This window comes from Agelaius phoeniceus, chromosome 1, assembly GCF_051311805.1.
Source record: "Agelaius phoeniceus isolate bAgePho1 chromosome 1, bAgePho1.hap1, whole genome shotgun sequence".
Taxonomy (NCBI): domain Eukaryota; kingdom Metazoa; phylum Chordata; class Aves; order Passeriformes; family Icteridae; genus Agelaius; species Agelaius phoeniceus.
This window is the reverse complement of record NC_135265.1, coordinates 121586768-121613589: the sequence shown is the minus strand read 5'-3', so window position 1 is coordinate 121613589 and position 26822 is coordinate 121586768. Positions and strand designations below refer to the sequence as shown.

General features: G+C 36.0%; 1 protein-coding gene across 1 annotated transcript in view; it reads left to right on the top strand.

The window, feature by feature from the left end:
* Window positions 1–15269: 15269 nt before the first annotated feature.
* The window catches only part of TRPA1 (transient receptor potential cation channel subfamily A member 1), a 31607-nt gene continuing 20054 nt past the window's right edge, over window positions 15270–26822 (top strand). The window contains 9 exon segments of the mRNA XM_054642881.2: window positions 15270–15336; window positions 15339–15550; window positions 17935–18097; window positions 19176–19351; window positions 21067–21174; window positions 21595–21703; window positions 22047–22192; window positions 23497–23633; window positions 25921–25969. Of these exon segments, the coding sequence (XP_054498856.1) occupies window positions 15270–15336; window positions 15339–15550; window positions 17935–18097; window positions 19176–19351; window positions 21067–21174; window positions 21595–21703; window positions 22047–22192; window positions 23497–23633; window positions 25921–25969 (1167 nt within the window).

Sequence of the window (26822 nt, the reverse complement as noted above, 5' to 3'; positions counted from 1 at the left end):
AAGCCTTCATGGCTTGGATACACTAATGACTTGTGTTTGCCACCCTAGGGAGTCACTGGAAGAGCAGATGAACTTCAATCCTGTCAATGCCAGGCAAGTGTCCAAACCAACAGATTCATTTTGCTATCTTGGGTGTTTTTGTTTAAAGTTCTCATGTTTAGAAGAGTTTTGGTTTTAATGCACTGTCCAGGACATCCATGGAAAAGTTGGATACCTTTTGCTGGTTTGGGCTGGGGAAAAGTTGGAAACACAGAACTTTCAGTTTCCTGAACCTAAACCAGCCATGGGTAAGCAATGCCCTGTGCAAAAACGTATTGTGGTTTTAGCTTAAAAAAAAAAAATTAGATAGAAAAAAATGTTTCAAATAGAAAAAATGTTGTAGATAGAAGAAAGAGTTTTAGATAGAATAAGCTAGCAAAACCTTTCCTATTTTCCATTGTTATACTGCACACAGTGCACAAACTGGGTAAGAAATTTTCTGTTACTGCTGAGATCTGTAATTATTGACTTAAAAAATTCTATTAAGAAGCCATTATATTTTAAAGATGTGTTTTTAGACTATAATCTGAAAATACTGCTATGGCAAAGGCCAGTAAAAATCACCAACCCACAAGGACTTACATTAGCTATATTCTCTCTTTACTCCTACTACTTCCTATGTCCTACTTTGACCTGGATTTTAAGGCAGGTGAAGTGAGATCTGTGGGTTTGTACAGTGCATAGGGCCAGGAAGCCATGGTTATAACATCTGGATTTTGCCTCTGAATGAAGAGAAATTGCTTGGGGAATCTGCTTGCACTATAATTGAATATTGCCTATAATGGACTGTGCTGTACTTGAATTGTCTAGTTTCAGATTCCCCTGTGCTCAAGCATCTGCTCTTCAGTAGCCTAACCCAATCAATTCACAATTCAGCATAGAATTACTGCATTTTTTCTTGTTTTATTTCTCACATATTGTGCTACCATCTTCCCTGATGCATAGCAACATCACTGAAGTAAAATTTCTCAGTGCAGTCCTTTTTGTAGCCACAGGCCTTGGTCAGATGTTGGGTTGTCAAGTCATAGCAATATTTTAGCTGCAATTTTCTGCTGCTTTCTTTTTATGAAATTAAATACTTGCCCATCTGGATCATACATTTGGCTTATATTACTAAGACTTTCTTCTGTCTTTCTGAAGAACATTAAGAATAGCCCTTTTTTCATGGAAGATTATATCACACAGTTTGGAGCTGATTACTATCACATATATACAGCTGTATAACATACTACACATCTTGACCCCATTTAAAAGCAACATATGTAGCTAAATGTAAATTTATAAATGCATATGTATAAATATTTTTCTTTTGATGATAAATCTTGGGACATTTTAATCTCTGGTCAAAACACACATGTAAATACATTTTTTAAAAATACAATGGTGAATGTAGTTCACATTAGCTGGCGAGAATTTCAGCCACCAATTTTGACAGATCCAACTTTGTTTCTCTTCTGAACAAGTAACAGCCACAAAATTCAAGTATTGACTCTATATTGGAAAAAATCAAGATGTTTAAGATGGATTTAAAATGGAAACACTGAGCCCATTAGCTAGGACAAACAGTACTGAGAGAGAATTTATTAGATCCAGCTGGTAGTGGACCTATTTGTAAGAAATTCTAATGGACTGGCATGCCATATTGGTCTTCCTAAGAGGATATTCCACAACAATCAAGGTTTTACTCTCAATTCTGGACTGCATAACTGAGGTTATTTTCTTCTATTACTGCTATTACTTTCCAATTACATTGCTCTATTTCCTCTTTTTCCTTCAGTTTGTTGAATCCTGAAGCACAGTCTATAATGATTATGCTGCTTTCACTAATAAGACATTCCACTGAACTGAGGTTCATCAGCTTTATTGCCCCAAAGTTGATAATTGTTTTATATCAGTTCAGTGTAGGTGGCTTAAGCAGACCGATGGCTTTGTGCAATTGCATGTCAGGTTTTCTTTTCTGTCATTAGGGAAGTGCAGACAGAAACTGTGTGTATGTGTTGAATACTTCATCATCTGGGATTTGCTTCTTGCTGTATTGTTTCCAGCAATACAATTTTTAATTTAGACTGAATCGGGAAGTAAATGAAGTCAGTTTACTGTGTTTGTAAGACTACTATTAATATCCAAGCTAATATTTACAGTCCTGACACAATCCACGTAATAAAGTTTCTACTAACACTATAAACATTAAAAAGGACCCAATGTAAATATTTAAATCACACAGATCCTCATCCAGCTTCAGATAAGGTATATGGAGGTGACAGATGCAGACCGTATTTCAAGCCTGATAGCCAGCTTCTGACAGAGGCAAGGCATGACCTAAGGCTGATGGAGAAGTTGTAGAGCCCATCTTTCCATCATCTGATAACTTAGTTATTATGAGCCAGTTGAAAGACAGGCAGCATTTTCAGACTTCCAGCTTGTATATCTGAAAATCTTTTAGATACAAACATCTTACAAATATCTCTAAAATGTTCTTATTTTTTCAGCAGCTCTCACTTGTATTTTCATTTTTCATGGCAAGGCATTCTCAGCTGGAGTGACCAATTATCTTTGCGTATTTTTAACAATACTTTAAATGAAAAAAATATTTTTCAAATGGCTTCTGACCTTGACTAAACAGAATGAGTCACACTAACAGATGTGGTAATGCCTGTAACCAGATGTAAACATACTGGTGTCTTGTGACTTCCTGTGCAACACCATTGACTGGCATATGGCTGTCATCCTACTTGTGGCTCTGTTTAAGTAGTACAATCACTATGGGCTCTCCAAACACACGTCAGGAAGTTCAATGCAGTGGGCAAAGCTGGCAAGTAAAGCATTTCAGAGTGTCTAAGACAGTTATATACCTTTATTTAGTGGAGTATTTATGATGCTTTGAGCAGCCTGGTCTGGTGGAAGGTGTCCCTGCCCATGGCAGGGGAGTTGGAGCTAGGTGATCTTTAAGGCCCCTTCCAACCCAAACCATTCTACCATTTACTCATGTGGGGGATCCATGGAATGTACCAATAGAAAATAAAGCAAATTGGCTCCTGTCATGGATACAAAAATACCATAAAACTCTGGATTGCTGGGCTACTTATAAAAACCGACGAGTATTTACAAATCAATTCATTCATCATCAAAGAGGAAGAGACAACATAGAACCAGTAGCGGCCAAGAATTCTCCTTATCTCCCCCCTGATCTGCCTCCCTCTCCTTTCTGCCTGCTGCCAGCCTCACTCACCCTTGGCCTCTCAGCCTGTCTTCCCTCTCTTTCTTTTCTTCCTGTCTCCCCTGATATAAGGTTTGAAGTTTTTCTTCTCATTTTAGAAATATCTGGAATTATACATATAACCTGAGGTCCTCTGTGTACTTATGAAAGATAGAAACTTAACACTCTACTAATTTTCTGTAATTCACATGCCATTCCATGAAGCTTCTGACAAAATGAGAGATTTTACAGTTATTTCATTACCTAAAAATCCAGCGTCATTTCAGTGAAAATTACTGCTAGAATGCTCTATAACAGGATCTACTATTTTCCAGCAACTAAAGAGTGACTGTTGCAGTTTTAATGCATAATTACTAAATAATAACTTAATGTTAATATAGGTTTTTAACTTTGTAAATACTCCCATAAAATCTACAGGTTTTGACAGCAGCAAATATAATGGTTAATAATGTTGGAAACAGTTAATTAACCTCCTTCTTGGTCCTGAGACAAAGTATAACTGAAGCTTTTCTGAAAGTCTACTTTCACATCATAGTTCATACAAATTAATGCAAACATATATTTTGACATATAAGTTTCTTACTTGAAACTGAGCAAATTTGGAAAGAAGACAAATAAACTCTGCTGATTGCTAATTTTAATTCCTGAATAAAAATACATAATGTCTCTGAGGGTCAATATAATATGCTCAGGGAAATCATACAAGCTGATTAGACATAAGAGGAAAAGAAATTCAAAACAGCTCATACTACTTTAGCACTGAATGTAGACTTTTAGATAAAAACACAAATATTTGTGAAGTACTAACATCTACATAATTGAAGAATGAGTACTAGTTTCTTTAATTTCTTTAGTTTTAAAATCAAAGATACAGTTTCCATTTCCATTGAAGGTATCCTTTTCTGGTTTTCCAGGTTGGTGAAAATGCAAAAATACAATGGACAGGTTTATTTACCCTGTATTTGAGAACTTGAGTGTTTGAGAATCCTGTGCTAGGAAAGGGGTGGCTCGATGCCATCCTGCTTGCCCAGGGCAGTTGCAGAGCATGCTAATGCTCTTGGTGCTGAATCAGTAACTCAAACCCTGGAACAGCCATTGTATTACTGGAACAATCTTGATTTCTAATGAATGCCAGAAATCGCACTCAAGAAGAAATGAAGGATTTAGAATTTTTTAAAAGATGCCTTCCAGTTTGGCAATAATAGATGGGGTGATTCACAACGATCTGTATTAAAGGAGTTCTGTCAAAATGTTAGAATTCTTTAAAATACATACTAATGCCTTAAATACACTGGATAAAATACTTCACACTGTCAACCCATTGAAATCACCTGCATTTGTAGTTATTAGAATTTTCCCCAAGTAAAAAAAAAATTGTATCCAAGAAGCAAGGGTTTAACACACTGTTTGCAATGTGAGATTAACTATTATAGTTTAATGAAATTAAGTGATAATTAAATTCTACATTTAAAAAATCTGGTTCTTCATGAAAGTCACATATTCATTGAGAAGATAGCACAGTTCAAACAATAAGCTTGAATTAATATGGGTTTTATCTTCATATACATTCTACATAATTTTAGTAATAATTATCTTGCTTCTTGCTTTGAAATCTAGTGCAGTATCTCCACTCCAGAGAGCCAAAATGAAATCATTAGGAGAGGAAAAAATTGTAAAATAAATGAGCAAATTAGCTAGGGTGTGTTCAACTGGTTGTATTTAGACAACAATTCTGATTAAAAGCTTCTAATTGTGAACCTTCCAAATCGTTTCACCTTTTACAGTGCTGAGCACCTGGTGTGTTTTGTCACTGAGCATGCCTTGTGCATAGGTTTCCTCATCTTCAGTTTATGATTAATTTCATTAAAGCACAACTTGCCTTCAAGAAAGAAAACACTTGAATACTTTTAATACTTCCTTAACTCCTCTTTGCTCTCCCTTCCTCAGAGCACCACCATATAAAGACAACCTCATAACCCCCTTTATCCTTTTATTCACTTTTTTTAATGTTTATATAGTGAATCTATGAATCTCAGCTCTGTACATACTAGATGGCATTTGTAAAATTTTTCCTCTGACTTTGTCACTGCTAATCTGATTTTGGTGCTGTAATAATATTTTATCGTTTCTCTGATGCAGTGTACTTTGCTTTTCTGCTTCTCTCTGTATACGTTATCACCAGCCGACCCATGACACTGCTGATTCCATCCCAACCTCTCCCTTAACTTGTGTCACTTCAGTGACAAGAAAATAAACTTTTCACAGGTCCTTCTCCTAATCCTTTTGTGTCAGTTTTAAAAACTGAATTTTTAAAAGTGGGTAAAAAATATTTAAGTACTTAATACCCATTCATTTGAGCAGGGCTTACCTTTAATGTAGCACTTATTGGCTTTTAAATTTCAAAGAATGCTTTTGATATTCATATGACAAAGTACATAAAGGATGCTGCAATATTTATTTCCACATGTATGCAGCCTAGGCACTCCTCTAGCTGACACAGTTGTATCCTGGAGATTTTCCTTCATCATGTTATACTGTCTCTTCCTTGCTTTTTCCTTAAGAGTGGTATCTAGGAATTCGGGGCCTAAACATCCTTGGTGCATGGGTCCCAGCAGTTCTCAGCCCTCATACTTGATTTGTAAATCCCTACCCCCAGAGGTAATGGGAACAGCTGACCATCAGTTCGACCATCAGGAAAAGAGAGAGACAAGGGAGACATCTTTGAAACACTCCTAGTCTATGTCTGAGTAGTCAAAAGCATTACTTCAATCTCAGGACAACAGAAAGGGTGCAACAAGTTCATTAGTCCCATTAAATGTTCTGAAATTGTCCTAATGTACACTTGGAATTCTTGAACATGCTGTTACTTGCATAGCTGCCTATTTTAATAATCACAGAAGGCAAAACCTACAAATTGCCAATTTGGAAACTGTAAGAACAAACAGGTCTTGAGAGGCTATTGGAATATTTGAAAAGAAAATCAATGGTTTGGTTCGCTGTAAAAGGCTGTATTGTCCTCTTCCAAGCAAATCAGAACATATCAGTATCAGAGAGAGATACTTCAGTGAGGGAAAGATAGCTTAAAACAGAACACAGCATTGATCAAGAGGAAATTATCACCCCTAGATCATGAATAAATTTAATTTGGGAGTTACAGAAACATCCCTAACTATGAAAGCAGTAAAGTATTAGAGAAAAAATAGAGAAAAGAAATTCAACAGGTTTCAAGGCAGACACTGTTCACCTGGTGAATGATATGGTGGGAACACCTGGGCTATCAGGTGACTGAATTTAGTGAAAATCCCTTTTTAAAAAATTGTTCATTTTGAAGTTTTCTAAAAAAAAAAAATGCCATGGTGACTTGACTTTTTAATTTTGAGAAAATTAGGTTTTCTAGCTGACAACCACTATTCAATATCCACAAAATTCCAACCATCTCCACCTTAATAAAACAGTGCACTGTAATATTTATAACAACAGCCCATGAACACAATAAATTTCATGTCTCAAGCACTGTACAGCATCACTGGAAAACAATTCAAACTGCACTGGTAAGTTCACAAAGTCTGTCAAGACCATTCTTTCTTGGTTCCATGCTTTTAAAGATAATCATGTGGTGCTGTAAAACTTCAACTAGCACTTAGACTATTTTTGTGTTCATATCTACTTTGTATTTACTGAGATAGGGACTTCATCTCCAAAGAGACAGATAAATAGAATTACATAGTGATGCTAGACAACTTTTGTAGGGAGAAATGTCCACGTTGCTTTGACTGTGGAGAAGTTATGAAGCTCCATCTGTCTCCTCAAGTCACTAAGCAATCTGCTCAAAGCCAGTACTAGCATGACTGAGTGGCAATGCTTGGTGGGTTTCAGCAGGCTGGGCAAAGATGAGCTGCAGAATGAAGAGCCCCAGTCATCCTTAGCCAATGTCAATTTAGAAGACTTTTCTAAATGTCTTTATCTAAAAATAAATTTAAATAAATTTTTATTTAAATTTAGAATAAGTATTTTATTCTGAAGATTTTATTACTGTCCGGCTTCTATATTATCGAAATGGTAGAAAACTTGAAAATGTTATCTCTGAACCACAACCCAATCCTTTGTTTAAAAATCAGCAAGGCTTAAGGATTCTGAAAGAATATGAAATCACACAGAACTTATATTTGTGATGCTGCTTGAAGTATATGAGCTGTTTTCCCCCCGACTGCACAATTATGTACTCTAGTATATGTGGTAAGACAATCGAAAACTTGAAAACTTGTAATTGATAGGTGCTGGTACAAGGAAACTTTGTTCTTTATCAAAATGCTGACCACTGTAACTATTTCAACTTCAGGAAACTCTGTAATCTTGCTTTCAGTCTAATGCAGATGGGGCTAAGGAGTCCTCTGAGAATTAGCTCAAATGAACCAAGCAACATTGTGGTACTTTGAAAATAAAGTGCAGAAGACAAAGTAAGATTTATATTTCAAAGAGAAAGCATATGCAATTCTTACACTGCTCCATATTGCATTAGGAATTGATCACAGTCCACTACTTTTTATATGGTAATTCTAATTTTTGAAACATTTATTAGTAAAGTGAATTTCATAAGTAGGCAGTTTTCCTCTTCAGTGATGTTTATATTTTCCATTAAAGGCAATTAGTTCACTGCAAATAGGTAAACAAGCACCCTCCAGTGACTACCTGACAAACTGAAACTACTCTAAGATATTGCATTAGAAAAAAACTTCTTGTATGGAAGGTACATTTGCAGCCAGAATTGAAATGGGGTTGGATTAGAGGTATTAAAAATAGAGAGCTTCAAGGATGCCTTGATGAGCACTGATGCTCCTCCCACACTGAGCAAAGCATACCCGCCTCTTTTAAATAAGCATCTCCTTACACAAAGTGAGCCACCAGATGACACAACTGGTGGCTTCACCTGCCACAAGAACTTACTGATGTAAACATCAGATAAGGATTCAAACAGTCATATCCTTGTGTTATTTATATATGTGTTGCTTCAGAGAGAAATCATCTGCAAACTTCTTGAATGGTAAGCGTAATATGGTTTTCGCTCAAATTCTGTCACTCAGATTTTTGTTTGGCCTATTTTTCTTTTGCTTTTAGGGAGTTTTTTTTGTTAAAAATACAACCTAGAATTTTTTGATTCATATTGAAATGTAAATTTGGCATAATTTCAGATAATTGGAAAAATGTTTATACGTATTTTAGTTGATTTTCATAAAATCTGTCTTTTAAAAGTAGGAAAAGGCAAGTAATATACAAATAATATTACATCCCTTCATGTTCAGTATGGACTTTACATTTCTTTTTATTGGCAAAAGCTTTTCCACAATCTGTATTTTTTTTCTTTTTGGCCACCATTTATTTTCCCCAAGATATCAATATGAAAAAAACCATTCTAAGTATTGTACCTACCTTAGTGGTAGATATTAACTATATTTCAAATTGATGCTTGTAAAAAAGGAAATATTTAATTAAATATGCTTTAAATAGAATAAAATAGATCATTACTGATAGGACTCTGGTCATAGTTTCCTATCTACTAAATATGAAATAGAAAATATATTTCAAACAAATACCCATATCTACTCCATCTAATAAACCTACATAACCTCATCTTAGGCAGTGAGACACAATGTCTGACTGATTTTGACTTAAGTACCATCCTTCAGTTAGGACAGGAATAGCCAGAGCTTGTGGAAATCAAGTCAATAGTCAACAAGTCTTGAAGAAGAGCTAAAATACCCAATACTGTACTTATAGCAATTTCATTGGTTTTGCCTATTTCTTCTTTCCTAAATTATAGTTGTTTAAACTGACTAATTTAAAACAAGACTATGTATTTTCAAATTTTTTTAGATTCAGTTATGTGAGCATCATTTTTGCTTCATTATAGATGTAACCATTTCCAAGATAATGTTTTCTTTTATTATGTAATAATATATATATATATAGCTTATGTGCACCATATAATTTACCTTTTAATAAAGTTAATTTTTGATTAGCCTTTTTTCTAACCTGATAGAAATATAGTTTAATATACCAAAAGTTGTCCTCCTGCTTTCAGTGCAATTGCATGGGTGATTCATAGAGAAGAAATAGAAGTGATACAGAAAACTTGCAAAACACATTGTTGATATTTCAAAGAAGTGAAGACCTGAGGTATAACTTGACAACAAAAATAGAAATTGCATTCTATTTTGAAGAACATGGTACAGTCTGTGATGATCCATAGAAAGCACTTACTGAAGATTTCCAGTGTTGCCTGTTTCTGCAAAATAGATTCAATGCATTATTCCCAGTTACTTAAACAAGAGGGTCAGGTTAACCACTGGAAAGTCAGGATCCATGTCTCTCTTTAGATATCAGAAACCATGGAAGTGCTTTCAGAAAATGTGTGTCCCTAAGAAAGTTAGAGTTAAGTGAATCCTCTTTGTTTAGAAAAGAGAAAATATAGTCAGCAGAAGTTGATAGGAAGACAGACTTGGATAGATAATATGAACAGAAAGAAAATAGTGTCAGGGGAAGAGAAGAAAGAGGATTAAGAAGACTTGAAATATAGAGAAGCCAAGGGAGAAGAACAGAAAAGATAGATAATAGGAAGGATAAAGAAATTGTCAAAAAAATGAGTTTGAAATGCCAAGATGAAGATACTGGAGATCATATGTGCTGTTGCTTTACTAATGCAGTACTTTTCCATGTTTGAGATTGTCATTCTTCATTGACTATATTTCCAAACTGGTGGCAGGGGAAACATCCATTACATTATCCAAAACTAGTTCCCAACAACTTATAGCTTATAGCATGCAAAGGTTTGAGCTCTGGTATCAGCAGTGAAATGTACACTGCACTCTGAGGAAATATATGACAAAATGGGGGAATTCCAAGACAGCGAGCTTAAAATTTACTGCATATTTTCATTAGAAAATATGCATGGAAACATTTGACAGAATTATAAATATTGCAGTTTATATAATTGTGATAAGAAATTATTCCTACTTATTTTGTCCTTCTGTTACTGCATATGGTAAAGACAAGTACATCCCAATAGAGAGCTATGAATTACTAGGACACATTCTGGCAGGTTTTCCTTCATACAGTCATTTTTAAAAACTCCCAGCTTTCAAGACATTTATCAATAACAGCTCAAAATCAGTAACCACCAAAAACTATATCTTAGGAAGGACAAAATAACCTAAGGCTCTTTTCAGAGACGGAGAGAGAGAGTAGAAGTTGTCTGATCAAGATGTTTTTGTAGAGGACAGATTTGGCTGGATAGGATGTCCATAGGAGAAAAGGATTTCTAAAATGACAAACTAATGAATGAAAAACACTATTGCAATGAGGATGCTGTGTTCCCTGACAGGAAGCAAATATACAGGAGGAAAATTCTGTGGATGCATATTAGTGATGCCTTGGTCATATAAATCACACAGCTGCTGAGGAAAGACCAAGCAGCACAAAGAAATAGTGTTTCTGAATGTATTACTGGTCATCAAGAAAGTGCTTGAATTAAATTGCAGGTGAGATTTGGGTTTCTGAAATCTAGGACTGTCTTGCCCCAAACAAACTCTTGTCTTATTCTCACATGTATTAATACCCTGAGGCACCAGTATCTTCAATCTGATGTAGTTGAAGATGTCTCTGCTCATTGCAGAAGGATTGGATTAGATGCCTTTAAAGGTCCCTTCCAACACAAAGTAATATTTAGTTCTAGATATTTTATCAAGATTGTCCCATTTTTCTCAGATATGGTACAACTGAAGGTATATCTCCACAATCTCCAAAACCAAAATAAGTTCATTCAAAATAAGCAGTGTAAAGCATATATTCAATGTCTTAGTCTCATTGGGCTGAGGGATCAGAAGTTTTCTGAAGCCTGATAATTCTGTTAATCCTAAATTTCATGGTTAAGGAAAGCCCAGGATAGAGTTCTCCAACTCCACAGATGGTTTCTGGGTCTGGTCAGTGGTAACTGAATGTGAAACCACAAAACCAGTGCTGAAGTTAGGAACAAGAAGATGAGTTTTCCAGGGTGGTGGAGAATCAAACATCAGCACTTTGACCCAGTCTGTGGCTGATCATGGGCATGGGTCCAATAGGAGGAAGAGAGAGCACCACTATCAGAAAGCAAGCTACCATTTGGTGACCATGATTGTTTTCATTATGAAGTAGAGAGAATGTTTTAATCTCTTTAATTTGAGGGAGAAATATGATGCCTGCCATGTAAGAGGCCTTTCACTTGTTTAAAAGGTAGTTTGCAAGAGATTGTTGAGATCCAGCTTCACAGAGGATTCCTGAAATGGGTGACATAAGTCACCCCTCGCCTGTACACACTCCACTCTGAAGCACCCAACCCGCCCAGGGACAAGGGCTTACATTCACTTTTGCTACCATACCCCTAAACTTCTAGATCCAGCATAATTTTTTTTCTCTAGGAGCTAATTTGAAGCCCATAGTTTCTTCAATTAATTGCTGGGCTGCGCTGGATACCTTAGGAAGTACCCTTACCAAGAGTGTTCTCGTGGAATGACACCTGCTTATTAAATAGATACTAACCATAAAATCAATTTATTCTTTCTTTCAAATCATTTTATTTTATAATCAGATTTACTCTGCAGGCCTCTACTTAAATTTCTTCTTGCCCAAAATAGTCAGAGTAGGACTCAAAATCTGTAAGATATTATTTCATATCATGTTTTATCATTAGAGAAAAAAAAGGCTCTGCAGTGTAATAAAATGAATTATTGTTTTCTATACCCCCTTTTTTATTTTTTTTACAATTAGGCACGTAACAAACCTGTCAATAAGTTAAATCCTTCTGCTGAGCATAGCAGCATATTCCATACTACAGCAAAATCTCAATAACAAAGAATGCAATGAAAAATCCATTAGACATAAGTGTAAAGTGTTAGTCGAGTTGACCTTGCTTGTTTGACAATGACAGTAGCATTTTTTTTTTCCTTGGTAAGTACAAGTATGTTTCTGAAAAATTGTAGGAGACAATGTATTCTTGCTTGTCAAGGCAGTAACTCAGATTAATTTCTGAATGGCTGTAATCAATATCTAAAGTAGCATCATGACTTCACTTGGCTTACTGAATTAAGCTGATTCACTAAAACCTAATGATCATTTTACACATCATATTTTATATCATACTGGCTCCAAATAAATCACTTCCAAAGCAAAAAAATATACAGTGCATCCTTTTCATTACTGCCACTTGCTTGAATTTATGGTTCCTGGGTCTGGAAAATTAACAAAATTGCAGTACTGTGTTACTCAGGCTCCAGTATTCTAATGGTGCATATTTACTGTATATACAATTTAATTATTAAACAATCATATTTTTAATGAAATGCTGTGGTATGATTACCCTTAGTGAATTTTCCTAGTACTAATGGATCCACTCCTTCCATTAGCAAGATCATGTTTGAAATAAAATGGTATAAATGTATTTTAATCCACTCTAGGGAAAAACAGCTGTAGGAAGGGTCGCTCTTTGACTACTTCTGTGAATTAGTTCCTTATGTCAAATCATTATGCAGAAATAAAAGCTGTGGTCAGACCACTTAAAATTCCATTTGAATCCTACTGGGAATGGAAAACCTTTGTACTATTTTTCATACTCTGAACATTCTTCTGAACACTTACTAGAAGACTAAAATGTAGCAGTAATTTTAAAAGAAGGGAGCAGTATTATCAGATTCAAGCAAATTAGTAAAGCTATGGCTGGTTGAGGTTCATAACTTCTATTGTTTCACAGTATTTCTTGGGCTTAAATTGAGAGGATTTTAAGAAGAAATGGATGACAGTTTTACTAATTTTTACTGATATTTCAGTGACACTTCTCTTTCCAGATAATGATTCCTACAGAAAACGGCATTTATTTTCTTTATACAATACCCAGATGTTGAGTTTAATTTCTCATAAAGAGGACTGTGAGCAACAGTCAAGGCCAGACAGGGAATTCAAAGGGATCTCACCACAGGAAGGTGAACATGCTCACTAACTGGGGATGCTTCTAATCAAGGCACCATGAAAACAATGGGAAATACAGAGATCTCCTCCAGTGTCTTAATGCCAGATCACATAATTAGAATCTCTGCAGGCACTAAGTGCTAGTTTTCCTGAATATAGCTTTCTTGCTGTAGTATAAATATCCCTGTTCCTTTTGGTCTTAATTAATGATGATGTAGCAACCAAAACATACCTTAATGCACTGCTGTTTGCAATACCTGTGGCTACAGCACCTTAGGGGAGGAAGTTTTTGTCTCATTTTTAAATGTTGCCTGATAATTGACAGGAATGTGGGTTTATACCACAAGCACTTAAACCCACCCATTTAGTCTTAGAACTATTTTGGTTTATGGTCTTAAGGCTACTTAGTTAAGGATTTGTAATTTCAGCAACTTACAACAAACAATTCTGGAGTTACAGGCTCAAAAATAACAGGATCAAAATAACAAACAGCATTTGTAGAGAGAAGTCTGGTGTTATGCACACCAGTGAAACTCTCTGAAGGAATCAGCAAGCAAAAAAAGGTACAAATGATGCCAGAGATAAGTGGATTTGGGAAAGTTCTTCAAAAAGATCCCTCCCTGTAGTCTTTTAATGAAAATAAACTGTCATAGGACAGGCAAGAATGCTTTTCTGAATTCGGTTAAGCATTCAAAAACATGGAGTAGGGATACAACTTTGTAAAGCAAGGAGGTTCCTTGGGAGCCCTTAAAGTCAGTGATGACATTAAGGTGCAAAAAACATTCTGGTGACTTGGAAGGCACTACTGAATTCTCAGAATGACCAAAAATACAGATGATTGTGGCAGATCCCAAAAGATTTGTGATGAAATGTCAGATAAGATTCAATGTTGATAAATTCTAGGTAAGTAGCCATAAGAAACATAACTCTAACTAGCTTCATACCTGAATGCTATTTATTGATACTATCACTAGCTAGAAAAGGGACTGTGGTGGAGAAAATTTCTATGTAAACTTAGCTCAGTGGCATACAAAAAAAAAACTAAATATATTTGTGAACATTTATGAGAGGAATGAAGAAAAAAAATCAAACAAAAAATGAACACTACTGCCTGAACATACCTTAACCATGTAAGTCTTCCCATTCCATTTCTAAAGGAACGTGGAAAAGATTCAGAGTAGCAGGATGTGGCTATTCAGAGATAAACAGTGGCATCTGTAAGAAGGAAAACCACATGTACAAGGCCCCAGCAATGAGCAAAGTGCATCAAAGTGCATCAATGACTTTGTGAAATAATGAGCACTAACGGGGATGAAAGAAAAGGGGGAAGAACTTTTATTTTTCAAAATAAAAACACTAGGGACCAGTAAGTGACGACAGTGGTAAAAGAAAACATTTTTTTTCACAAATATGTAATGAAATTATGGCACTTAGTGCCACAGGATGTTGTGGCACAGACAGTATAAAAAGGATTTTAAAAGGGAATGAGAATGGAGAATTGCTTGTTGACAGCTATTAAATAGGCTATATGGGGTGTGACTCTTGGTTTTGGCAGTCCTTAAGCTGCCGCTTGCCATAAACCATGAAAACACAGGCAAAAAGTCACCTCCTGTGGCTCCTACTGCTGTTCCTCACCCTCTGCCTCTTCCACTACCTGACCTTTAGCAGGGCAACTCATTTCATGTTAAGTAAAGTAATAAAGTAATACGAATTACACGTATTTCCGTAAACATTGCTTCAGTTACGGGCTCTTTAGGATTAACCCTTTGAAACACCTCGCGCTCCTTCTTTCTCTACTCTTCCTGCAGCTTTCCTACACCTCCCCAAACTGTCCGATCAAAGAAACTCAAGCAAGAAAATGTTATGGCTACACAGAGAAGCTAGCAGTAGAAAACCCGGCCCGCATTTTTCGGGGCGGGAGGGCAGTGCAGGGGCAGGGAGCTCCCCTTCAGGCGATGCCTCCCGTGGGGCACGGGCGCTCCGCTCCCGCGGGGTCCGCCCGGAGCCGCCGCCCGCCGGGATGCCCGCCCCGCCGGGATCGCCCCCGCCTGCTTTCCCTGCTTTCCCCGCTTTCCCCGCCTCCCCCGCCGGGCCGGGGCCCGGCCGTCACTCGCTGTGTCGCCCGGCAGGTCTCCGGAGCGGCCGGGGCGGGCGCGGCGCGGAGCCGGGCGGGCGGGCGGCATGAAGCGCTCTCTGCTGCGGCTCTGCCGCTCCCGGGAGAAGGCGGCCAACTCCAGCGCCTACCAGGGCGTCGTGTGCGAGGCCGATGCCGCCTCCGTCGCCTCGCAGGATGTCTTCAAGGTGCGTGCTGGGAGAGAGGGATGAAGGCGGAGGGCGAGGTGGGCGAGGGGGCGGAGGGTCTCTGGGCAGGGGTGATGTCCCGGGGATCCATTCCTCCATGGGACCTGTCCCCTCGCTCAATGGACCCGGGAGGGAGGATCGGTGCGGGGTGGGAGACAGGCTGGGAGCGTCCCTGGCCGTGCACAGCACACTGATGATGTGCGGTCCAGGCTGAGCAGCAAAGTAAAGGAGCTGGGGAAGGAGGATGTGGGTGGCAGGCTGCTGAGGCTGAGCTCACATTTCCCCTGGGCACAGGAGGAGACCCCCTCTTAGAGGGAAGCCGAGGTCACGATGGAAATGAATAGATCATCTTAGCAAAAATGATACAGAAGAGTGTAGAAACACTACAACTGCTACAAACGGAAAGGGAACCATCAGTGCAACCTACACGAGTGATATTGCAGGCAGAAAGACAAAATATCTCTCATTTTTAACAGAGATTAGGATGAGAAGTCATGTATTTGTATTGCTGCTCGGGAGACCTAGACCAAACTTTAATGGAGCCTTTTTAAGCATAAGAATAATTAAGCAAAGGAAGAGTTTGTTTACAGGATGGAAGACTTGGATAACTTTGGAGATTTTTAACAGCAGCTTAAACAAATTTGACAAAGTTTGTAAACTGGTTTAAATACCTCCTGAGGCCATTTCCATTCCCATATGTTTTCTGTGTGCTAGCTGGAGACCTGAGCAGCACCTCTTCAGCATAATATGGCTGGTCACTCTGGTGGGTGATCTGTCACTACAGAGCTGTTCAGGTACAGGGCAAAGGAGTTGCTGTTGTTTAAAATAGCTTGCTTTACTGAGAGCACCAAATCGACCTCTTTCTTCCTTATTTTGTTAGTGAAACGCTGCAGTATTGGCTGATAAATCTTACTTTATCTTACTTATTCGATAGAAATTATAATCATGCCACATTTTGTCTTACGCTGAGAAATAAATCCAGTGTTAAAAGTAGAAAAATGTGGTCTTGATCAATAGAAATAATAAAGGCAGAATGTTAGAAGAAATAGAAAATACCGAGCTCTCTAATAAGGTTTTCTTAGACAGCTTTTCGGTGTGTTTAAAATATATAGATACTGCGTGTGTAATTGAGCTGTTATTTTTGTGACAGTGGATTAATCTTAAATATCTTTTCCACAATTATATCACATGTTTTCAATTACCTTTTTCTGATTGCACTGTTGAAGCTGATACCAGCCCCGTATTTGGCCTCAGTCTTATAAATGTTTAAACACATTTGTAACATTATTGACATGAGTAACCTCACTGAGGTCAGTGGGACCATTAAGCTGAATGAAGCTAAACACGTGCTCAAGCACATGAATGAGCTTGCCCTGTAATGTACATTTGCTTATGGCTGGCAAAAATTGTTGAGTCTTTGACACTCAGGGCATCCTGGAGAGCAAAGTTTTCTTTTTCAGGTGTGACGTGATTTTAGGGAATTCCCTCTTTTCATTCTTTGCTTACTTATACACCATTTGAAGGTTTGCATTACTTTAGATAGCATTTTTCTCTTTTTTTTTCCCACCCAATGTATTTGAACTGTTTTACTTTTTTATTCTCTCTTGATTTTTAGTGTCTGTTTCTTAAATTCCTGCCCATTCTACTGCAATCATGTTATTCTATCCCTTTACATAGAAATATGGGATTTTAATAGCTTTAACAAAAATATTTGGAGAATATCATAAAATAATAAACAGCAGAGTTTCCCTAGTGGGCTTCAGTTGTAAAGCATAGTACCTGGAATGTATCAAGCTATCAGTGGGCTCACTTGGAAGATACTGAGTTGTTTCAGGCTGAGATAATAGTCTGATGTTCTAAGCATGCTGCTGAAATTAAAAAATATATTGGTTTCTCTGACACAAAGAACATCACAGAAGGCCAATGGCTGAACTTGAAAGCCAAGAACACAGTATCAATGTCTGTAAAAAGATCTAAAGAAAGGAATTTATCAAGACTAGTTATTTTCCTCTCTGTTGGATTCATTTTACATGGCCACCACAAGAAAGAGTGTAAAAACGTAAGGGATGAATTTGCTTGAGATTTTCCATTGTAAAGGAAGGATCTTGATCTCACTACAGAAGAGAGAACAGTTTATTCAGGATGATTTTCAGTTTTGTTCATTTTGCACTGTTTCTCATCCGGATCTTTTATTGCAGTCACTTAAACCAATAGCCAATCAGAGTTTGCTCAATCACTGTTGGCTCCATCTGCTCAGGATTTGTGAACTTCTGTATGAGCCCAAACAACTGGGCAGGGGTTACTGAAGGGTATCACATTACAGCATTGCTAACTTCCTGCCTTTTAGGAGAATGAGAAAATGAGGATGTTTTTACCCAAAACAGGTTATTTCAGATGGAAGTGCCTGTAGGCTCCGGAGCTTCATTAAGAAGAATCGTTCTGGGCTTACAAAAGTGGATGAATTAAATGCCACCCCACTGCATCACGCTGCAGAAGGAGGACAAATAGAACTCATGCAGTTGATCATAGATGATTCTTCCTATGAAGGTAACATGTAGTTTATGAACTACTTTATTTAGCACAATAAAAAAATTCAATAACCAAGATGTCCATTACCCAACTGAAATAGGACTGGTAAGTGTTATTTCCATTTATAGATTCAAAATCTGTTTCCAACTGTCTGCTGCAGTTTGCACTGTCTCAGGTGTGCTTTGGGTTGCTTTTGTGATGTAGGACTCTTTTCTCTCTAATGCAGTGAAATAATATGTCTTGCTTTGTTTGACACTCAGATATATAGACTTCAGATGTGAAAAAGAAAACTGCAATGATTGAGCAGAGGACTTGACTTTCTGTCTTCCTTATTCATGTTATGTGTCTCTTAAATAATAAGCATTGTGAATGACATCAGATTCCACTGATAGACTGTATGCTACTGAGCAAACCTACAATGGCCCTGAACAGCTTGGTTTTTTTCACCTGTTGATGGCTGATCTAATTTTAGATTAATCCAGCTGGAATATATATTTTTTTTATTTTTAGTCTGTCATTTTTGTCCTAATTTTTTAGGATATTTGTAGAAGTTTATGTTCAGTTTTCAAGCTCAAAATGTATGTTTAGAACAGACCACTTTTTTAAAATTGTGTGAATTGATTTACCTTTGTGTTCTGAAGCAAAACAGAGTAGATATGGTCTTTAATTTTTTTACAATTTGCAAGCACTCATTTGTTACCTCTTATTTAGGTTATTTGCACTCATTTATTCTGTGCAGTCTCTAAAGAAATTGCTGTGAAGTCAAATAAAACAGGAAAAAGAAGAATGAAATAGAGAGGGAAATCAAGTAACTCTTGGGTGAGGAGAAACATGTATAATAGTGGGCAAGAAATAGACAGGTGTTTCACCACTTGCATTCTCTCACCAATACTGTATATTCAGCACAACATTTAATCAATTTAACACAATGCACTGCATCTCATGAAATCTTTTCCTTTCTCTTTCCAAAGAAATGCAGTAGCACAGACCTAAACCTGACACTGAAGACATCTTTTTTTTTTTTAGTGCAATCAGTACATTTGATGGTTTTGCTTTGATGTTTTTGATTTGTTTTGTTTTCTCTCCTTTGATCTAGTATTAAATGTGATGGATTCTTCTGGAAATACCCCACTGCATTGGGCCACAAAGAAAAACCAGGTCGAAAGCGTTCGCTTGCTTCTCAGCAGAGGAGCCAATCCAAACATTCTCAACTCCAATATGATGGCACCTCTGCATATGGCTGTCCAGTCCCTGCACAATGAAATTGTGAAGGTAGGTCTGAAGTCTGCCTAAATATACACACTTGATGAGTAGCTCAGGAGCAGCCATGTGCAGAGCACCAAGGCCTTGTTGATATATGCCTTATCTCCTCATGTGCTTTCTTTAGCAAGCAGGATGTGTAAAATGATGCCTGTAAAAATATTGGTGTCCTCTTAGCACTGCCAGTAAAAAGTAACTTACTGATTTATAGAAATACTGAAGTTAGTGCTATAATAGTAGCTCTTATGTTTCACAGAAAATGCTTTTCGATTTTTCAGATACAAGGAACTTTCTTTAAAGGTTTTTTTTTAAATGTAAACTTTATGTAGGCATGGGTATTTCAAATTATAATATTCTGTTTCTTTTTTTTACAATTGTATAGGGTGTCTTAGAAGTATTAACATTCTTGAAACTAGTGTATTTTAAAATAAAAAATAGATTAAAACTAGTCAGAAAGCACAGTCCTTAGAACCAACATTCTAATAATCAATTGAATGGTAGCAGAACTAAATCTGCAATTAAAAATCACAAAAATATCTTGTGATGAAATTACCAAGTTGTCTAAGTTGAACCTTGTAAAACAGTGATAGCTATGAGATTTTAAGCAGCATAATTTTTAACCATTTGTCTAAGTGCAGTGAGATTTTTTTCACTTCATATGCAGCATTTTTAAGTTCTTTAATTTTTTAGATGAATACAACCTTAAAATTGCAACACTTCCTTGTCTCTTTAAATTTGTCTCTTTTTCTAGTTCATCCATGCAAAAGAAAGAAACACATGTTATCTATATTCAAGATAAATAAAGAGTTCTTTGGAAATATTTCAGTGTCCTCAAATCTTTTACAAAATCTGTATTTATTATGAATTAAGAACAATGAAATCTGGAATCAATGACATTTTTAAAATGGGTTTTTTATCAGCTTCTGTGCTTTGGTTCTTGTCTAAATCTGTGCTCTCATTTTTTCTCCACTCTGATGTTTATTCAAACTAATTCTCCCTTGGTTTTTATTGCCAAATTGCCTGAGAGTGATTAAATGTACCAGTTCCTCTAGTGCAGAAAAAATAAATAACTGAAATTACAGAAAGACAATTAAATAAATATGTAGCTAGGGGAATAAATAAGCCAGTATGGTCATTATAATTTCCAGATCCTTTGCTTCTCAAAAAGTGCGGGAAGCAGCCATCGAGATAATTGATTGTACTGATGGTCCAGTGTCAGCTGTTAGCATAGAGACTGGAGCAGGAGTTCAGGACTGCAAGGTCCCAGTTTCATCAAGACCTATCTCCCCTCATTTTACTGTTCAATTGAGCAGATTTCTAATTGTGCAGATTTCTATATATTGCCACTTGCCATGGAATTTTCCGTTGAAAACTTTGGTTAAAAATCCTTATCTACGATGTGTGACAGAATATACTTTCTCCCATTATTGAGAAATTGTTCAATCAGACTTTAAAATACTTTGCAGCTATGTGCAGAGTTTAACTTAGTTACCTGGCTGCCCACTGGAAAGAATTGTACTTCATATCTGTTCATATCTGCATTTTTCACCAGTATATTTTAGCATTCTGTAATTTTCCCCCTCATCTGCCCATGCATTGTGGGCCTTTGGCATGCCAAACGAGGATGTTGCAAGGGTTCTATGGGTTGTAAACAACAAAAATAATGGAATAGGCTTTTATTGTTGTGTTTGACTTGTGATTGACTGAATGTTTTCTTAAACATTTAGGTTTTAGTCCAACATAGCAGTACAGATGTTAACTTGGAAGGTGAAGCAGGGAACACGCCTATAATTGTAGCGTGTTACAAGGACAATCCTGAAGCACTGACACTCCTGGTAGGTATAATTATCCATCATCTTTTGAGATGATTCTCTCTACCTTGATGCAGAGTTATTCTGTTCCTGGGTTTGGTCTTTGTTCAGTGCAGGAAGGTTAATCATGAACTTAGTGTTCAACTGGCTTTGCATGGGTTACTAAGAATCTTTAATCTTTTAAGAGGGTATATTATATCTATAGCTATGTGACTGGCAAACTCAAGCAAAAAAGCTGAGTTTGAAGGTCATGAAAACACAATGAAGTCTATGCATTGTATGGCTATACCCTGCAAAAGATACTTGTATAAAAACTTCATAATCCACATGTATTATACATTAATAAAAGGAGACAGCTACCCAGGAGACTATATCTATAATAGTATATTCATTTGTCAGATTTTTCTGTATGTCAATAAGCTGTATTGAGACATTATTTTTCAGATTGAAAATGGAGGAAAAATATGTAAACCAAACAAAACAGGATGCATGCCTATCCATGCAGCAGCATTTTCAGGTGCAAAAACATGTCTGGAAATTCTTTTGAAAAAAGGTAAATACAATGTTCCCAAGTAGGGAGTAGCAATTTGCTGCTTTAGTTCTGAAATACCTGTGAAAACAAGCAATTATAACTGTGCTTGAACTTACAAGATGTTATTGCAGTTATTCCTATGGATGGTTTAGGCTGACAACTTTTGTATGATTGCAGCAGCAAACTAGCTGCTTTCCTAAGTGTATGTTTATGTTCATCCATTGCTAAATGACAGATGTGACAGGTTCTTGTTTTGAGAAGGGAGAATATTATTGCACACTTAACATGCTTGTTTTGAAAGCTTTTATATCTTCTGCTATGTCATTCTCACTTTAAAAAAAATCCATTTCTTTTCATTCTTCAGGTGAAGAATTGGGTCACTCTGCTAAAACCCACATCAATTTTACCAATAATGGAAAGTGCAGTCCACTTCATTTGGCAGTTCAGAGTGGTGACCTTGAAATGATTAAAATGTGCATTGAATTTGGAGCTCAAATTGATCTAAAACAGGTAAAACTCAGACTGGAGTGAAATGTATTTTTGATAAAACCTAGTTATCTCTAAATGTCTGAGTGGTATGAAAAAAAGACGAGCAGATAATCATTGTTCATTCTCTCTTCTAATGCAAAGCAGAGGGAGCAGCAAATGAAAGCAAGTCTTTGGTTCAAATCAGGCAGAATGTGATGTTTCTTTACACAAGTTACATTGGGTCATCCCTTCCCAGAAGTGGAATCATAAATCTGACACTTTCTCATCATTTTTCTCTATCATCAGCCTTGCCTTGGCCTTTACATTATCCGCTTTCTAAACAAACACAAATTTGTGATACGACTGCTGCTTCCAGGGTGTAGTACTGCTGGTGTAAGGGTCTGTGCCCAGTTGCAAACATGAATAAACATTTTTAAAAATATCTATTGCTAATCAAAATGTTTGCAAGGATGAAATCAACTCATGAGAGCAAAACTAAATATAGTTTTGCCTTCTTTTACTGGTTTGATTCTTTGAACACACAGAATTTTCGAATGAGATGATTTATGGTACTAATTTTTGATGGGCAAAACTGTTTTGAGAATGCTTAAAAGCATTCTCAAAATAGTTTTTGAGAATTTTGTGGATATTGTGTAAAAGCCCATTCCAATGCATTCACCAAAATGGTCCTGCTCTAAAAATGAGATATATATCAAAGCTTATTAGTCCCATCTTGCTAAACAAAAATCCCATTTTGGCAAATATTGTTCTTTTCATCTGTATATTGCTTAATTATTTTATAAGTCTAGTCAATAATAGTTTTATAGCATACTGGACAATGTTATTTTTTATGTGCAGAAAAGTTGAATTAAGAATTACTTCTAAGGAGGATTCAATTTTAGGAAGTAAATGAAGTTTTAAAATAATGCAGTTTCTGTATAATATAGACCCATTTGTTTGCTTATTCATTTGTATTGGCCTAGATATGGTTTTCTGTATCTTTTACTTGATTCATCTCCTATTTTAAAGGGTGCTGCTTCTGTCTGGATTTTAATTAAACTACAAAAGTTTGTTAAGAGTATAATTATCTCAAATCTTAGGGACTTTGTATAGAGTGATAAGAAGCTTCATAGTAATCCCTTAAAACTATCTCTTTAGTCTTTTTTGATTTTGTCAATCTCTTTAGAATTCCACTACAGTTAAAGACTAAAGCTTTATTGCTTGCACAGAAATTTAGGCATTTATCAATTACAAATCCTGGGCTGGTTCACACTGTGTTTAATAGATTGGAAGTTAAGTTTTTGAGGTTTAAATATTTGTATTTTGTCTTGTTTCCCCATTTATAGAATGAAAAATGCACAGCGCTTCATTTTGCTGCCACTCAAGGAGCAACAGAGATTGTAAAGCTAATGATGTCATCCTATGCTGGGGAGGAATCCATTATTGATGCTGTAGATGGGAATAAGGAAACATTGCTTCACAGGTAGGAAACTGCTGTGCCAGATTTCATTATGAATTGTGAAGCATGATATTCCTAGTTATTCCTTGTGTTTGGAGCACCCTTCCACATAATTTGGAACTTCTCCATGGTGTGGGAGATGGTTGTAGTGCAGTATGAAAGAGGAAAAGATTTGGTCAGAATATTAAAAATCTTGGTGATGATACCAAAATGAAAACAGTTCCAGTTATCTTGGAACCATGTCAAGTAATGGTCACTACAGTTTTGCATTGAAAATTTACTCCAGTAACGTTGTAAGGGAACAAGTTTGTGGAACTGTTAACATCTCCTGACAATGTGGAAGAAATGCTCTTATATAATCACATGATGTTCTCCAGAAAATGAGTGAAAAATAATATGAACTGTTTAAAAGAGTATTTTCCTTTATTTTCAAAAGGAAATATATACCTGATCAGGTAAAAGGAAATGTTTGTACGCTTCTCTGTGACTTCGAAGTTGCAGAGATGCTGTTTGTGTATGTCATAATCCTTAAGACTTGTAGTCTTTCATACTCCATTTAAACCCAGAGCACTAGACTGTGGAGAAGTTTCCTAAATCCTTTGTAGCAGAAAGGTACTTAGTTAAACAAGCTGGCTCCCAACTCTATGGAATATAATATATTTCCCTATCTATACATTTTTTGCAAGAAAAATATGTTTCACTGCATTTAACTGTAATAATTTGATAGTGTTATTCTACAAGTTTTACAGTATGAAGTAAGCGGTAGAAGCAGTGGATATGATTGTTCATTGGACACAGTATAAAGTGGAATGATTCAAAGATAATTGAAGACATTAAAGAGTTTGTTGTAAAACTAGGGTAATGTTTGGGTACACTTAGAAATGTTACCATGGCAGAACATGATTATAGATAAAGTGATGACAGAATGCCAAATCAAATTGTGCAGACACATGTACTATTTAATAGATAACTGGCTGCCTTATCTCTGAAAATTATTGTCCTTGAAAAAAGCTTGGTTAAAAGGACAACTCTATTTTAGTCCCTGTGTCTGTGAAACAGTAAAAATGATATTAGCAAGAATCATCATGAACATAGAAAGTCACCCAGATATTGCAGAATATAAAAAAAAACAAACCTGAGTAGGAACGTTAACTTGTTGAGAAACAAGGAAGCAGTGAAGTATAGGTAGCACTTGATCCTTTTGCATTCCTACTGTCATGTTTCCAACTAAATATTTCATAAAATAAGTTTGCTTTCTCTTCAGTCACATTGGAATTTATTTTAGCATTTGTGAAGCATTCAGTATTAATGTGTGGCTGGAAAGGTCCACTATAGATAATGGAGGCATCTCTACATATTTGGAACCATGACTTGATTTTTAAAATATGTCTTTTGAGCAATCAGTTCTAACTATAGTACACCCAATGTTTTATTACCTCTTATAATGCTAAGGCAACTGTTATCATCTGAGATACAGTACAACCTTGGAACTGTCCTTCTGTGTTGCTTATTGAGTCAAAATATTTTGCAGAGGTCTGACTTGTGGAAATGTTTTGTGTGTGCATATTTACTGTGCTATACTTTCATGCTTTGACCATTTTTTTCCTGTAATATATAATTCAATGCCTTACTGTAGAATAAAACCTGAGAAGATTCCAAATGTATAGACAGCTTTAAAATATTTTTGATAAATGGCATAAACTTTTTATAAGTATAAATAACTAATGCTACTGACTATGCTCCAAATGCCCAATTTATACCAATTAGTTTGTTCATAATTTTTCAAGTAGACTTGCCTGCCACAGTCAGAATGCATGCTTAGACATTGCCATTTTAACCTCACACTGGCATTATTGCACAAAATACTTTTGTACTTTTGTATAAAACCAAATTATTTTTGAATAATGAAATTAATTTGAGGCTCCAGGAATGCTTGAAAAAAACTGCATATGAAATTTATGGAATTCTGTATTGACCTTGTGTGGCACATTGAATGATCTGACATAAGAAATTACTGTTTCTCCTAAAACTCAGTGGTAAAGTACCTGTTTACCTACCAATAAGGTCTTTGTTTCCTGCAGTGACTTTTCAATGTAATAACTGAAATGAACTTAGTTTGAAAAGATAACTCCATGCAAAAATATAAAACCAATTTATTAAGATGAATTATGTAATAAGGGTATACCTCTGTCTTTTTATTTTAAAATTGATTTATTTGAAAATATTAGAAAATGGAGAAGAATGGTATTCTTTGGCTTGAAACATCTTTGTCCTTTCTAATATTACTGTATTTTTGCATTTTTGTCTACAGAACAGCACTGTTTGATCATTATGAGCTGGCGGAGTATTTGATTTCAATGGTAAATATTTAATCAAGCAACATATTTAGAGAGATTATTGCTATCTATTGCTGCAGGTCTGCATAGAGAAAATCATAAAGTAGAATGTGTTCTCAGGTATAGGCTAATTAGATAGGTAGATATATGCATTTCATAATGTATAATTGAGAGTTACAGTACAACAGTAGTTGTTGATCCATAATATCATCCCACAGTTACAGAGGATGAAATCTTACATTTTTATTTCCATTTTACTAACTCGGAAAAGTTTCATAAACATCTTTTACCAAATATGTGAAGTGGTCTGGTCATTCTACACTCTTCAGACATGAAATATAAAAAAAAAAAGGCTAAACATGCATAGAATTTCATCTGACTTTTTCAAGACATAAATAATTTCTTTAAAGAATGTTCATATGATTACTATGGGATAATATAGCCATATATCAAAGTTTATGCATGATCTAGAAAAATTTTTTATTCTGTGTGGTTTGGTTGTATTTCTTCAGTGAATAATTATGAAGAATAAAGAGAAGAAATATAATCAGGCATGCTACTGGCTATGTTCCCAATTTGTCCATAGCTACTGGCTATGTTCCCAATTATGTCCATTATGTCCATTTGTGCCAATTAAACTAAGGCTCATAATCATTTTGTGCCCCTCTCAGCTGAGGACATTTTCAGAAATCATCAGATTTCTTTTTTGTTTTATGTGTGTTTTGCTTCATTTCATGGCAGTGATACTAAAAGCAATTATCTTCTACATACAGTTTTGCTTTCCTCAGAAAGTTTGTTACAGAGATTTGATTTAGTTAGAACTAGATGTTGGGCTTACTTTTGATTTAAATACGAAATGGTGAGGTTTGACTACTCA